The sequence below is a fragment of the Ovis aries genome, chromosome 13, assembly GCF_016772045.2.
Source record: "Ovis aries strain OAR_USU_Benz2616 breed Rambouillet chromosome 13, ARS-UI_Ramb_v3.0, whole genome shotgun sequence".
NCBI lineage: Eukaryota > Metazoa > Chordata > Mammalia > Artiodactyla > Bovidae > Ovis > Ovis aries.
The window spans coordinates 10,481,755-10,496,514 of NC_056066.1; the positions used below are offsets into that span (position 1 = coordinate 10,481,755).

Here is a 14,760-nt window from a genome sequence, read left to right on the forward strand (position 1 = left end):
TCAAGTGAGCTAGAAAAAAGTCAAATGCTCCTCCATTCCTCCAAGCAGTAGTTCTTGATCTTCAACTATGTGCATGTTTGTACTTTAGGGCTCTTCACCCAGAGAGGGGAAAAAAATTTGGTTTTCCCCTACAAAATATATGTCTCCTTAGATATCAGATAAATATCACCCTTTCCAATCAGATCTACAATTGTTTGCAATTGTCTCACATCCATACATGACTACTGGAAAAACCAAAGCCTTGACTAGATGGACCTTTGTTGGGAAAGCAATGTCTCTGCTTTTTAATATGCCGTCTAGGTTGGTCATGGAGAAGGCAATGGCAACCCACTCCAGTACTCTTGCCTGGAAAATCCCAAGGACGGAGGAGCCCGAGCGACTTCACTTTCACTTCCATGCATTGGAGAAGAAAATGGCAACCCACTCCAGCGCTCTTGCCTGGATAACCCCAGGGACTGCAGAGCCTGGTGGGCTGCCGTCTATGGGTTCGCACAGAGTCGGACACGACTGAAGCGACTTAACAGCAGGTTTGGTCATAACTTTTCTTCCAAGAAGTAAGCGTCTTTTAATTTCATGGCTGCAGTCACCATCTGCAGTGATTCTGGAGCCCAAGAAAATAGTCTCTCACTGTTTCCATTGCTTCCCCATCCATTTGCCACGCGGTGACGGAACCGGATGCCATGATCTTACTTTTCTGAATGTAGAGTTTTAATCCAACTTTTTCACTCTCCTCTTTCACTTTCATCAAGAGGCTCTTCAGTTCCTCTTAGCTTTCTGCCATAAGGGTGGTGTCATCTGCATCTCTGAGGTTTCTGATCGTTCTCCGAGTTAAGCAGAAACAGGCACAAAGAAGGAATCGGCGCCCCCGACCACCTCGCACACGCCCCACTCAGAAGAGCCGAAGCCGGGTGAGGAGTTCTCCGCGCACCTCAGAGAGCGCGATGCCGGGGTCTCGCGGGACCTCAGCGTTCCGGAGGGTTCAGGTCTGCAGACCTCTCGCGGGAGCTGAGCGCCGGTGCGGAAGGGTCGGGCTGCCTCCCGGCTCCGCCCTCGCCTTCCCGTCCGCGGGCCAGGTTCGCGCAGGCGCGCGCGGTGGCAGCGGCAGTGGCGGCGGCGGCGGCTACTTTGCGCGTCGCGCTGGCGGCGGCGGTATGGGGCTGAGCCGAGTGCGGGCAGTCTTTTTCGACCTGGACAACACGCTCATCGACACGGCCGGCGCGAGTCGGAAGGGCATGTTGGAGGTAACGTCCTGTCTCCTGCTTCCCTTCGGCGAGCTCCGCGCCCCGCGCGCTCGCCCCTCGGGCCCCTGGCACTGCCCCGTCTGCCCCTTGCGCGTCGGGGCCCCTCACCCCGGAGGCCGCGTGTGCCGGCCGCCCCGCGCGGAGGGCGAGGGCGTCTGCGAGCGGACGGCGCTCGCGGCGCGCGGGCTCCCGGAAGGGTGTCGCTGAACTGCCACGAGGGCAGGGTTGCCGCCGCGGCGAGCGGCTGCCGCGCGCGGGGCGCCTGGCTTCCTGTCGGGGCGGGTTTGGAGCTGCCGGGACGCGCGCGCACCCAGCGCTCCCGGCCTGGCCGCGGGAGTGTGGGCCCCCGGCGCTGTGTGCGCTGGACCTTGGAGCCTGAGCGCTTCACTCAGGTGTCCCGGCGGTGAGTGTGACCCTCAGCACGTTTACTTTCACGAGGTCTTGCTCAGAAGCGGCACCCTCCGCTTCCCGTACCGACTGATGCTCTTTCAGCCTTTTCCCGTTCCTTTCGAGACCCGAAGCCACCCTTGCTTGCGTTTGTCTGCATTCAGCTTTAAGGGAAATAAACGAAGGATTACCATATCTGAAAAGCCCACTTTCGGAGCCTGATCCTTCCAACCCTTCGTGCCCCGCCCACTTCATGCTTTGTTAGTTAAGTTGTGTCTCCCTGGATCTTCAGCTTCTTCGTCCTCTTTCTAGGTGCATTACCCTCCTGGTGCGTTTTCGGATCTGTCCAATACTCTTGTTTATTATTATTATTTGTTAATAAAGATGTCTTTATTTAACATTCGCTTATTCTCCATAAGAGTGTAATCAGTCTTTAATCATATTGGCTCCACAGTTTGCTCTGAGATCTGGGGCAGATAATTCAATGCAGAGCCTGAGTTTCTTATCTGTGTTATAGTACAACACTAGGGCCAACTTCAAAAGACTACTTTTGGGAATTAATTATAATGTGTATAATAGTTTAGCAGAGTGATTCTCCAAAATATACACTGGAAAAATGTTAACAATTTTTTATACAGTTTTTGCAAAAAAGAAAGCAAAGATATGTCCATTTTTTAAGTAAAAAAAGAGCAATCATTAGGCACCTCCTAAATTGATAGAATCTTGGACATTTTAAGTCTATTTTAATAACTTTACTGAGGCATTACACAGTATTGACTGACCTTTCCATCTTCACACCTTTGATCGTGACCTCAGGAGCACCAACCCCTCATATATTGCCTCCAGTATCTCCCTGCAGACTGTACATACTTACCTGTGTGTTCTCGGCAGGCCAAGTCCAATGTGTTGTAATTAAATCAATGTTTTAGTCCAATTCTTGCTATAGGCCAGGAGTGTAGGCTTTAAAAATCAGGCAGTTGAGGGAATTCCCTGGCGACCTAGTGGTTAGGACTCTGTGCTTTCAGCCAAGGGTGGGGGCCCAATCCCTGGGCGGGAATCTAGGATCCCACAAGCCATATGGCTTGTCCAAAAAATAAATATAAATAAATACATAAAATGAGACAGTTGAGTTTGAATCACAGTTTTCCTCCATACCTAGCTGAAAGCACCCAAACAAGTTATTTAACCCCTCTAACTCTCAGATCTTTCAATAGTGATATTTTGAGTAGTGGTATTAGTTCTCAGAAACCCCATCTGCTAGGTTTAATGTAATGTATGAGAAGTACCTAGAGGCCAGTGTTCCAGAATTGTACTACTGTCCACTCTGTCTCTAAGTCTGTGCCCTCCTGGATATCCCCGATGCCCTTGACTTAGTTAAAGCTGGACTTGTTGCTCGTCTAGACTGTTGCTGTGATCTTGATTCCAGGCTTACTGTGTCCGCTTCCTCCACATTCCTACCACAGAGAAATTTTAAAAACAAAAGTCAGATTGTATTTCTCCTTGGTCTTTACACCCTCCCTTATACCAGCTCTGTATTTTCATATGTCTTTTAATGTTCTTGTCAAAGGATACTACAGTTAATTTTTGCAGCTCACATGCCCACAACTAAATAGTGAATTTCCTTTTTTAGGAGGGAGCGGGGCAGCTCACTGTGAGGCTTGTAAGATCTTAGTTCCCTGACCAGGAATTGGACACTTGCCCCTTGCATTGGAAACTCACTTTCTTAACCATTGGACTGCCAGGGAAGTGCCAGTAGTGAGCTTCTAAAGAGGAGACAAACTCATTTATCTTGTTTGACACATGGTAAATGTTGAATGAATGTTGAATGGATGTATAAAAGTTCATTTTTCCAGACTTGTTTCTCTTTCTGTTTCCTTTGTAAACATCCTGTGAAATGCTATTAACTATACAAGGATTAACTATACAAGGATCCAGGATCGCTTTATCCCATAAGAATACAACAGCCACAGATGTTGGCCTAGTTAAAAGTAACATACCAGCTTTCTGAGTCACTCTGAATGACTTATGAAAGGAGGAAGGGGAAAAGTCCAGCCATTGCCTTGGGCTTGAGGAGAAGGAATCTTGTACTGACTATGTGTTTGGGTGTTAGTCACTCAGTTCTGTCCGACTCTTTGCGACCCATAAACTGTAGCCCACTAGGCTCCTCTGTCCATGGGATTCTCCAGGCAAGAATACCAAAGTGAGTTGCCATTCCCTTCTCCAGGGGATGACCCAGGAATGGAACCTTGGTCTCCTGCATTACAGGTGAGTTCTTTACCGTCTGAGCCGCCAGCGAAGCCCATACTGACTAAATAAATATTATTTTTTCTTTTTCCAACCTCTTTTAAAAATTTTTTATACAGGTTTTAAAGGTTACTTTCCATTTACAGTTATTACAGAATATTGGCTATTAGTTTTATTACTGTTTTTTTTAGTCATCTGGGAAAGCTACTTTTTTTCCACCCACTTCAGGCCTGTATTTCAGTGTTACCACTCAAGCAGAAATCCATGGACAGAGGAACCTGAAGAGCCTTGCAGTCCATGGGGTTGCAAAAGAGTCAGATTCAACTTAGCAACTAAGCAACAACTCAAGCGGAAGCCTCCAGAAAATTGAGGTTTCTCAGAGAACAAAGCAAAAAGTATTCCTGCATTTTTTAGTTTACTTTCCAATGGGGATGACAGTCAACATAATAAATGTGCTTTTATTTACAAATATGTTAGGTGGAGGGGAGAAAGAATTGCCGTTTCAAAATAGGTTGGTGAGGTTAGGCCACATGGAGTACGTGATATTTGAACAAAGTCTTGAACTAAAAATAACAGGAAAACTGGTTGACTTGGTTAGTCTGTATGCAGCCATCATGTTTTGTGAGCATGTTATTTGTAAGTTTTATTTAGAATTCAGCCACTTCATATCTTAATCATATGTGTTGTATGGCTCGCACACTAGGCCTCAAAAAAAGTCTTTTTAAATCATATCTAAACATGAGTACTCCCTCGAGTGAGAAATGGCAGCTCACTCCAGTATTCTTGCCTAGAGAATCCCATGGACAGAGGAACCTGGCAGGATATAGGGTTGCAAAGAGTCAGGCACAATGAAGCAACTTAACGCACACATTAGTACTGATGGTGGTAACTTTAATTCTGGGTCTGGAAAGCAGGAGGTAGGGCAGTGTTTCCTTTCTATATGTGTTAACCTTAAATAGAGTCTGGAAGGAGATGGAGTTTGAGTTTATGTTGCTCTACCTTCTCCCTTCATCGGGCCTGTAAGTGTCTAGTGGCCTCGTTCTCCGCAGAACCCTCCTCAGGCCTGCCCAGGATGCCCTTACACAAGATTGTAGGCCCTTACACAAGATGTCGTCATGCCTCTAAATCAGAGATCTTTTTTGTCCATCTCTGTCGAGTTCAATTAAACCTTCCCTTTTCTCAGTGCAGATGTTTGGTGAGTTTGCACCAATAATGTGGACTAATTCACTTTAGATGTTATTTCTGTTTAATAATAATATGTAAATGACTGATAAACTTTTTTCCCCAAAAGATGTTAATACTGTTTAAATACTACTAGTTATTCCAAATGAATATGTAATTAGTCATTGTGGCAAAGTTAAATCAGGGAATGTAATGGGAAGCAGCTTTGAAACTTGGGATCCATATGCCATGCCTCTGCAAGAATCTCCCTTTAAGGTAAGCTAATTGGCTTTTTCATATTCCAGAAATGTATTTAATGAATTGCCAATTACAGTTTACAGGAAACTGAATCTTTATTGGGAGCTCTAACCCAATGAACAATGAGCCGGTTCCTGTTGAATCAGGAGTACTGTGGAGTCCTCGAGGCCTGTGTCCTTTTATTGTATAGCAGCAGCGTTGCTGGGTGGATTGGTTCATTGAAATTTAACTTTATAAAGCAAAACATTTCAATGTTCTGCCTTTACCTAAAATTCTTAGGGTTGGTATATTTTCACTGCACTAGTAAGGCTTTTCTTAGCTATTACAGGAAGAAGGGGTCTATTCAGCTCTTTCCCCTTTTCAGCAGGTGAACTGAGTGTCTGGCCTGAATAGCAGATCATTTATTCCCTGTAGAGTTTAGGGAACACTTGTTTGACTGCTTTGCTTCAACAACAGGAAGATTTTAGCCCCAACCATGTGTATTGCGCTCATCCTCAAAGATCCAGAAGTGCCGCGGCTGATCAGCTTTCCCCGGAAGTCCCCAGTACAGAGACTTCAAGTAATTGAATTATTTACACTCCCAAGTGCAAGTAATTCACTTGGCGCTTAGGAAGCACTGCAGGGGATGGCGGAGTCAGACAGGAAAGGGGAAGAATCTAACACAGACCCTTCCGAGGAGCAGGTAACAGTGTGCACGGCTTGGGACTCTAGGAGACACATGCAGACATATGCCACTCTCCCTCCGAAGGGCCAAGGGAGCTGTGACATCTACCCACCAGTTTCTGCTTTTTACTGGTTGAGACCTACTCCTCGGGCTGTCCTCTGGCTCCAGCCCGTGTGCCTGTGTGGAGGCATGCGGCTCTTGGGCCGAGAAGCCCAGGTCCTTGCGGAGGAGGCCAGTGGCGCCAGTGGCAGTGAGGTGAGCCTGGGCATTTGGCAGCACTGCTCCAGCCTCACCTGGCACCCTCCGTCACGCGGTCTCCACCGCGGCTGAACTTGGCTTCCAGCTTGCCCGGCTCACAAAAGCCCAAGTACTGGGTCTTTGTGCTGTTCTTTCTAGAATGCTCTTCTCCTCCTCCTGTCCCCACCTTTGGGCTTGGGAATGCCTTGGTTTAAATGTTTCTTCCTCTACCCTCTTTACCCAACAGCCCTGGGGTCGCCTCTTACCATTTAGTTCGTTTTTCATGTGACTCTCAGGGCACTCAACCCAGCGTTTGTGATGATTATTGTCCTCATCAGATAATGTCGTGAGAACGAGGGGCCCAGTCTCCAGCGCTGAATACATAGTATGAAGGTACACATGTGGCCTGTGGAGGTAGGCAAGCACGGGCTTCAGTCTCAGCTGGGTCAGGTTCTTTATCGGTTCTAAGCTTCCTTTCTCTCATCTCAAGAGGGAAGCCCCCTTGGGGAGTTGTAGAAGAGATTAGAAATAGCATAGGTGAGCTTTGAGCATAATGCTTGCCACATCAGAGTCAGAAAATGTTAGCAAACAGGCCACATGGTAAGAACCTCGTATGATGAAAAGCCAAAGTAAAGAGCTGTGGGATCCTAAGAGGGATTGTGTTAAGGATTCAGAACCAGTGTGACAAAGAGGGAGACTCAGAACTACTTGAAGTTTTTTATCTGGAAAAGTAAGTTCGGAAGAACCACTGTCATTAGCCTGCTGAAATCACAGAACATGCTTGATTCCATGGGGACTACACACGCACGTTTTTAAAAGTACAGAATTGGGTCCCCTGTTATATGGTGGTTAGTTAATAGGGCTTCAAAAGATAAAATAGAGATAGATGAGGAGAGGTTAGGTGAAGTAGCCTTATATCTGGGAAGAGTCTAAATATTGGTGGTTAGAAATTTTATATATTTTACTAAATATAAGCACAGTTTTATTTTCATGTCTTCATGAGCAGAATAAAAGGTGACAGACTTAAGCTGACAAATGAGGGATTTTTGTAGCTGTATGTAAAGAATCTCCTTAGAAGAAGTCGGGGGGTGGGGAGGGAGTGTGTGTGTGTGTGTGTGTGTGTGTGTGTGTGTGTGTGTGTGTGAATGTGAATGAATTGTCTGGAAATGTTGAGAAATCTTCACTCTGGTGTTTTGTTTGTTTGTTTGTGTTTTGAACTTTTAATTGCTCACTTTTGGCTGTGTGGGTCTTCGTTGCTGTGAGCGGGCTTTCGCTAGGTGCGGAGAGTGGGGGCTACTCTCTAGGTGTGGTACGTGGGCTTCTCATTGCGGAGCACAGGCTCTAGAGTGCACGGGCTTCCAGAGCTGTGGTGTACGTGGGCCTTGTTGCCCCACGGCATGTAGGCTCTTAGTTCCTGGACCAGGGATGAAACCCATGTCCCCTGCATTGACAGGCAGATTCTTAACCCCTGGACCACTAGGGAAGTCCCATGGTGCTCTTTCCCCACCAGAAACGATGTGGCAGTGGAGCATCCCGAGTCAGGAGTGGAGTTAGAGTCTGTCTTTGCTCTTGGTTTATAGGCTCACAGCTTCTGAGGACATGGGTATTGAAGACATGAAGTGTGTTGATGGAGTTATTTTCCTTTATTTAGGTGATAAAGCTCTTACAATCAAAATACCATTACAAAGAAGAGGCTGAAATCATCTGCAACAAAGTTCAAGTTAAACTCAGCAAGGAATGCTTTCATCCTTCTAATACGTGCATTACTGACCTCAGGACTTCACACTGGGAAGAAGCAATCCAGGAAACCAAAGGCGGTGCAGCCAATAGGAAATTAGCTGAAGAATGTTATTTCCTGTGGAAATCTACACGTTTACAGCACATGACACTGGCCGAAGAGGTCAAAGCCATGCTCACTGAACTTCGGAAGGAGGTCCGCCTTCTCTTACTGACAAACGGAGAACGGCAGACCCAGCGGGAGAAGATTGAGGCTTGTGCTTGTCAGTCCTATTTTGACGCTATTGTTGTGGGTGGAGAGCAGAAGGAGGAGAAACCGGCCCCTTCCATATTTTATTACTCTTGTGACCTCCTCGGGGTACAGCCTGGGGACTGTGTGATGGTTGGTGACACGCTGGAAACCGATATACAAGGAGGCCTCAATGCAGGGCTGAAGGCAACAGTCTGGATAAATAAAAATGGGATGGTGCCCCTGAAGTCATCCCCCACACCACATTATATCGTTTCTTCTGTGCTAGAGTTACCTGCCCTCTTACACAGCATAGACTGCAAAGTCAGTGTGTCCACTTAAAGCACAGAAAACGGTATACTTACGAATTTTAGGGTCAAATTACAGGGTTCCAGCTAAGAAAAGTTAAGGCATTCTCTATACTGTGACCCAGTTCTAAGGATAATTACAGCTGTCATGTAATGGCCAACCAACCATTGACTGGTATTTATATCTGAAAATCCAGAGTACATTAATACAAGTTACTTTTAGCAGTGTCATCCAGGAAACTTTGAAGAAGTATATTTGTTAATCTGTGGCTTGAGATTAAAAAAAAAAATTTATTTTATTAATCTGTTAGCATCTTGGATCTCTGAAGATACCAAGGAAGATGATTTGTTCATGGAAGCACAAATACAGATTTTATGCTTTGGCTTAAAAATAGATTTAAAAAAATAGCTATTCTGAAACATATATAATAGAGATATATTAGAGCAGTTGGATCTGGTTGATATGAAGTAAGTACCAAGTTACATGCCAATCAAAGCATTTCATAGTGAAATTATTTTCATATTTTTCTGTTTTAAAAACATGCACCATATTTTTGCCTACTTTGAATGTATACTTCTCTTATGAATCTAATTTTTCTGCCTTACCTTTTTGTGGGGGGAGGGGATAGATTTCCTATGGTGTGTATGTGACCAATAAATTCTTCCAGTAAAAAAGCTGTTAAACTCAAAATACAGTGCTCCTTTTCCGTAACGTTTTCCCATCTTTCTCGAGTGAGTGTATAGGTTCCTGTTAGTCTTTGCCTCTTGGGGAAGTACTTGCACTGTCTTTTCCCAGGAACGCGGCCGGGTTGAGGGGCCGGTCAGTCTCGCTGTGCGGGAGTGCAGGCCACGTGGCCCCAGGTTGGTCTTCTGTGAACACATCAGAGGGGGTCGCCTTGGTGCGTCCCAATCATGCTGTGCCTCATCTGGTGTCTCCGGACAGGATAGTTTCCCATATGGTGAAAACCGATGGAAGGTTAGATTGTACTCTTAACCATTTCCAGGGTGCCATTTTAATACTTGACTGTTTTTGGTGTTATCATCTGCCTTAAATCTCCTGTTTTTCAAATTTTGGGAACTGTCATTGTGTCACAAATTTCTATAGCCATTTCAGGGTTTGCTTTGAACTTACTGGTTAAAAGTCCAAAGTGAGGCATCCTGCAACTTGAAAAACTTCTCAAGACCAGGAGGCTAGAAAGTCTCATGATTTCACCAACCGTACCTGGAATAAAAAGGTTAATTAAGGAAAGAAGAAATACTGGTCTGGGTTGTTTTTGGTGGGGTACTGTTTATTTTTTTTAACGTTTGTATAGGAAACTGCTACTGTGAAGTGTTCAGTTGTTTGGGCGTATATAGAAAGGCTCCTTCAGGTGTTCTGCCAGGAGCAGGGCTCCTTGCCATGGCGCAAGTGCCTGTTATGCATCCCATTCTTAATTTTTAAAAATGTGATTGTGCCCTTGACTGTGAAGAGCATTGTTGTTGCTCCAAAACTGAACGCCTGTGAACAGGGAATGTTTGTGTAAAACTCTTCTAGGTGTGGTGCCCATGTGACCTCAGTTGCAGTGTAGATGTTTTAAATTGTTAAGTTGAAGGCTGTTGATAGGAAAGTGGTTTTGTGTGTCATTTCTCAGGGGGGCGAGTGTGATGCTGAGGGTTTGTCCTTTCACTTTGCCCATGAGACAGTCCAGGCACTTGCGTTCATTATGCTGCCTGAGAGGGCTCATTGCTCCCAGTTCCTGGGATCTCTTGCAGATCTCAACAGGTGGGCACCTCAGTTGCTAAGTGAGCAGTTCTTCAACAAAAGTGATCTGGTGGGGAATGACATAATTGCGTTTCTTGTAATGTATTATTACTTTCCCTTTGCACCCATCCTTAGGGAAGAACTTTGGCTTTCTGCATTCTGAGTGGAATGTTACAGAAGATATTAAGAAATCTTAGAATAGACCTATTATTTTATTAATAATGTTCTTTTGGGGTTTGTTTTAAAATAATTCTTAATTGTTTTTCATAGTTCCCCACATGCCTAGAAAGCCACAGATTCTCAGTTGTCCAGAGGCTCGCCCAAACACTGTCGTTACGGAGGAATGCCTCGTAGCTATGAGCGGGCCGTGCCTGTGGAACGCTGACACAAGGCTGGCTGTTTTCTGGTTCCATTCACTCATCCGCCCACTGGCGCACGAATATCCGAGATACGGTAGTGCCCAGGACCCAGTGACGTGATATTTTAGGAAAGACAGTTTTTCAGCTGCAGAGGTGCTCGACTTAGCACTGTCAGATTTCTTTGCAGCCCACGATAGGAAACGTTTTCTGTCACAATCCATTACACACATGTATGGTGAACATTGACTCAATGTGTGTACATTTGACATAGTTTTACCTGTTTAACAAACAAAGCTACTTCCTTGCTATGCATGATGCTCAGGATTTTTTCATTCCATCCTTTTTGAAATGGAATGTATTTTTTTTCATTTTGGAACAAGTCCTGTTTGTGGTACGCAAGTCAAAGAATGAATGCGTGAATAGCAAAACGTCCATCTCATCTCTTTTCCAGCAACCCGCCTACCCTAGAAAGGCCTCTTCTGTCAGCGCTTTGCTGTGTATCTGTGTATATAGGTAGGTGTGAGTGTATAGAATTCCTCTGATTCAGTCAGCTTTCTATTTCTGCTTTTTTGATTTTAGAAAGCAATGATCTTGCTAAGATACTGATTTTAAAAGTCATGAAGCTTCTGTCAGTTGTTCCTGTTAGGAGCTTTGAGCTCAGCCATCCACTGTTGATAAAGGCGATGGTTCTGCTGACTTGCATGTTGTCCGCGTTGAGGTCGGGACAGCTGTGAAGCCCTTCCTCTGCTCCATCCGCCTGCCCTCTTTTGGGGCATACCCCATCTCAGCGATTCCCTTCACCTCTCACGTTAGATGTCCTGTGCCCTGTGACATCCCTTTCTTGATTTGTTCCCCCTTTGGTGGCATGTATCCTTGAGGAGTTTCCCTGTAAAGATGAGATCAAATCGCAAGTGTCCGAACATGCGTTTATTCTCCCAGCATTGATAGTTTAACAGCATGTAGCCAGAGGTCACTCAGAATTTCAAAGGCACTGCTCTGTGGCCTAGCGGCCACTTTGTGACCCTGTTTTTTTCTCTTCGAGCTCTTAGAACTTTGTTTCTCCCCCCTCAGTGGTCCGTGATTTCCCTTGCTGTGTTTGCATCCTCTGTCCTGGGCACTCTTGAACCTTTTCAAACAAAACCTGACGTTCTTCAGTCCTAGAAGAATGTCCTTACTTAATTGATAAGCGCTCTGCTCCTGTGTTTCCCACTCTGTGGACCTCCCGCTCGTCAGGAATTGGACCTCCTCTCCTGCCGCTGCGCTTTGTTTCCTTTTTCCTCCCAGTTTTCCATCTCTTACTTTGTTCCACTTTCTGAAAGACCCCTTCAGCTTTACCTTTCAGTCTCACTGATTTTTTTTCCTGCCTGCCATTACGTATTTTAATTTCCAAGTTTTTTCAGTTTTAAGAAAATGTTCTTAATAGCATTTATTTTTGGTTTGAGTGGAAATTTTTTTTTTTTTTTTTTACGTTTTTGAAGAATCCAAGAATCCACTGTATCTTCCATGTTGCTGTCTTCTGTTTATCTGGGTCTGTTTGTGCACGTGAGAGGCTTTCCTCAAATGCCCAGTGAACCTCACGTATCACAAGTAAGACAGGAATGAAAATGCTCGACTAGAAGCTCTGCAGGGATGGATGGGGCTTGTATACCCAGAGGTTCCTTTTCCGAAGGGTGCTTGGTAGGCAGTTACTTGAAAAACCCCTGGGGTTCGAAGGTTTTTCCTCTTGGTCTGGTTTCCTAGAGAAGAGTCTCTGACTCCTGACTGAGTAGAGGTCTGATGTCAGCCCCTGGGAGCTGAGTGGGGAGGTGTGACAACGCGTATGGTCACTTAATCTCTGGTTGTTCCTGAGCCCAGTTGTGTGTGGTGCCCCTCTGTTTTTGTTCCAGAGACGCATCATGACTTCTGTTGAGTGAGGACCAGGTTGGAGGGGGCAAGGATCCAGGGATCTATTTGTATCTGCATGTTTTCTTTACCACTTTTTTTTTTTTGAGGGGGGTGGGGCAGTGCTGCGTGGCTTATGGGGTCTTAGTTCCCCGACCCAGGGATCAAACCCTGCAGTGAGCGTGCCAAGGCCTAACCACTGGACTCCCAGGGAGTTCCCTCCGTGGATATTTGGGGCACCTTTTCCCCATCACCCTTAGCTCAGCTCGCTCTCTTCTTGAGGACTGAGGTATCTGGCGGTTTCCGTGCCTGAATGTTTGAAGGGGTAGCTGTGCAGCTCGTGGCTTCTCAGCGTTTCCCATTGCTGCTCTAGTCTCTACTTTCTTGCATCTACTAAACCCTTTGCCACTTGTCCCCATGCTTTTTGGCTTCCATAATTTTGCCGTCAGCGCCTGTTTTCCCAGTTCGTGTGTGTGTGTGTGTGTGTTTAAATTCCTTTATGATAGTTTCCATTGGGTTTGGCATAGAAGCAGTATTAGATGCATACTCCGTTCTTTCGCCTTTATTGTGGAAGCCTATCCAGTCTATGTTCAGTGTAGGTCAAGCCCCACAAAACTAGCCCTGCGCCCCATAGTCACTACCCACAGTGAGAAAAGCCACTCATTTGAGCTGGAGATTTACAGCATGCTTGAAACTTAAAAAGAATTATATATGCAGCTTATTTCTTAAGATCTCTTCCCCAACTTCCTCATTCTCTGTATTCTTGTATACATTTCTTCTTTGACTTTGATTGTGATGGGAGGGCTTGTTATGGTCCTATGTTGCTGAATTTTCAACATTGCTTATACATAAGATATTTATTTTGATAGGCAACTATGTTCCTATGATCACTTCTAAGACTTAAACTCAGATTTCTTCATAATAAGACCCTTCTGAATATAATCCATTCAGTTTATACTTTTATGGTGAAGTTTAACAGTTAACAGGGATTCCCTGGTGGGCCAGTGGTTGGAACTCGGTGCTCTCACTGCCGGGGCCCAGGTTCAATCCCTAGTCAGGGCACTAAGATTCTACTGGCTGCAAGGTGTGGCCAAAAAGAAAGGTACGGAAAAGTCACATGACCTTGGTAGGTCAAAACTGTCTATTTTAAACCACTCTTCACATATATGACATTGACAATACAGTTATTTTCATGGATTTCCTGGAAGATGTCATGACTTTTTTTTTCCTGGGCATCAGGCTGATCAATGGATAATATCCTCAACCCAAGCTTTTAATAATTTCAAAGTTAAATTTTGTGATGGTTTATTTGTTGGTTTAATATCACCCGTATAATACTGAGTTCCTAATAATTAGAGGTAATCTTTTTGTACATCTCCCAAGCTTGAAATGTGTGCTTGAAAACATAATAAAGTAAATAAAATAATGATTGACAAAATACGCTTTGAAAATCACACATATGGTTCTTCACTGAGTGTCCAGCAGATGTCGTTGAAATAAGATTTACAGTGCTCCTCTGAAAACAGCACCGTTTGTTACCTTTAACTCCTTGGAATGCGCAAATTTTGTGGATCAGTTGGCTGACTCCTCCCTGTAGGAATGATAAACATGGAGCCGCAGCAGAACAGTCAGCACCCTGGGCACACGCCGCAGTGGGTGAGACAGTGTGGATGGCATGGTGTGAGAGCCTGGCCCCAGCCAGTCCCCCGCCCAGCCCGGCAGATACCTCCCCAGGCAAGTGCTGGACAGTATGCAGATCAAAGAAAACGCAGGGACCACGTTTGAAGCACCAGGTAGTCAGACATAAAAGAATTTGAGGAAACATGCGTGTAACCAGCACGCTGAGCACGGATGACTCTGGAATGTTATCAAAATGAAACTTTCCTGTCACCTGTTGTTTTTTAACTTCCACTAAGATGCGAAACTTTCTCCCTGCCAGTACACGGAGACTAGTGCTCAGGAGCAGAAGGTCTAGCCTACCAGATGAGTCCACACTGCCATCTTTGGTCAAGAACAGGACCCCAGCACCCTGCCTGTCCCCTCAAGGCCTGACACTCCTGGAGCCTCCCAGTGGAGGTGAAGCCAGGCTGGCTCGTGTGCTCATCTCCTTGCAGCCAGGGGTGGGGCAGGGGACGGTGTGTGGACAGGGGGGAGGTCGCATGGCTGGAGCCTGTGCCATCATGAGTTGGCTCCACGGCCAGCAAGCCCGACAGATTCCGCACATGGCTACCTTGTGGGCTTGCCCGGGCCTCTTGAGGCCCCCACTGGCTCCTGCTGCTGCCGGGCCCCTTCTCCAGCAGGCTGCCCCCCACC

At 45.7% G+C, this 14,760-nt stretch overlaps 1 protein-coding gene across 1 annotated transcript; it reads left to right on the forward strand.

The window, feature by feature from the left end:
* The first annotated feature begins 1,071 nt into the window (after positions 1-1,071).
* Positions 1,072-13,885, forward strand: NANP (N-acetylneuraminic acid phosphatase). Its single transcript, XM_027976496.3, has 2 exons — positions 1,072-1,241; positions 7,844-13,885. The coding sequence occupies exons 1-2, from the start codon at positions 1,152-1,154 to the stop codon at positions 8,498-8,500; spliced, it is 747 nt and encodes a 248-aa protein (XP_027832297.1). The 5' UTR covers positions 1,072-1,151; the 3' UTR covers positions 8,501-13,885.
* The last annotated feature ends 875 nt before the right edge of the window (positions 13,886-14,760 follow it).

Excerpts from the sequence above, each read along its gene's own strand:
- NANP (XM_027976496.3), top strand. The coding sequence starts at position 1,152 with ATGGGGCTGAGCCGAGTGCGGGCAGTCTTTTTCGACCTGGACAACACG. Across the intron at positions 1,242-7,843 it reads GTCGGAAGGGCATGTTGGAG|GTGATAAAGCTCTTACAATC; the intron begins GTAACGTCCTGT and ends TCCTTTATTTAG.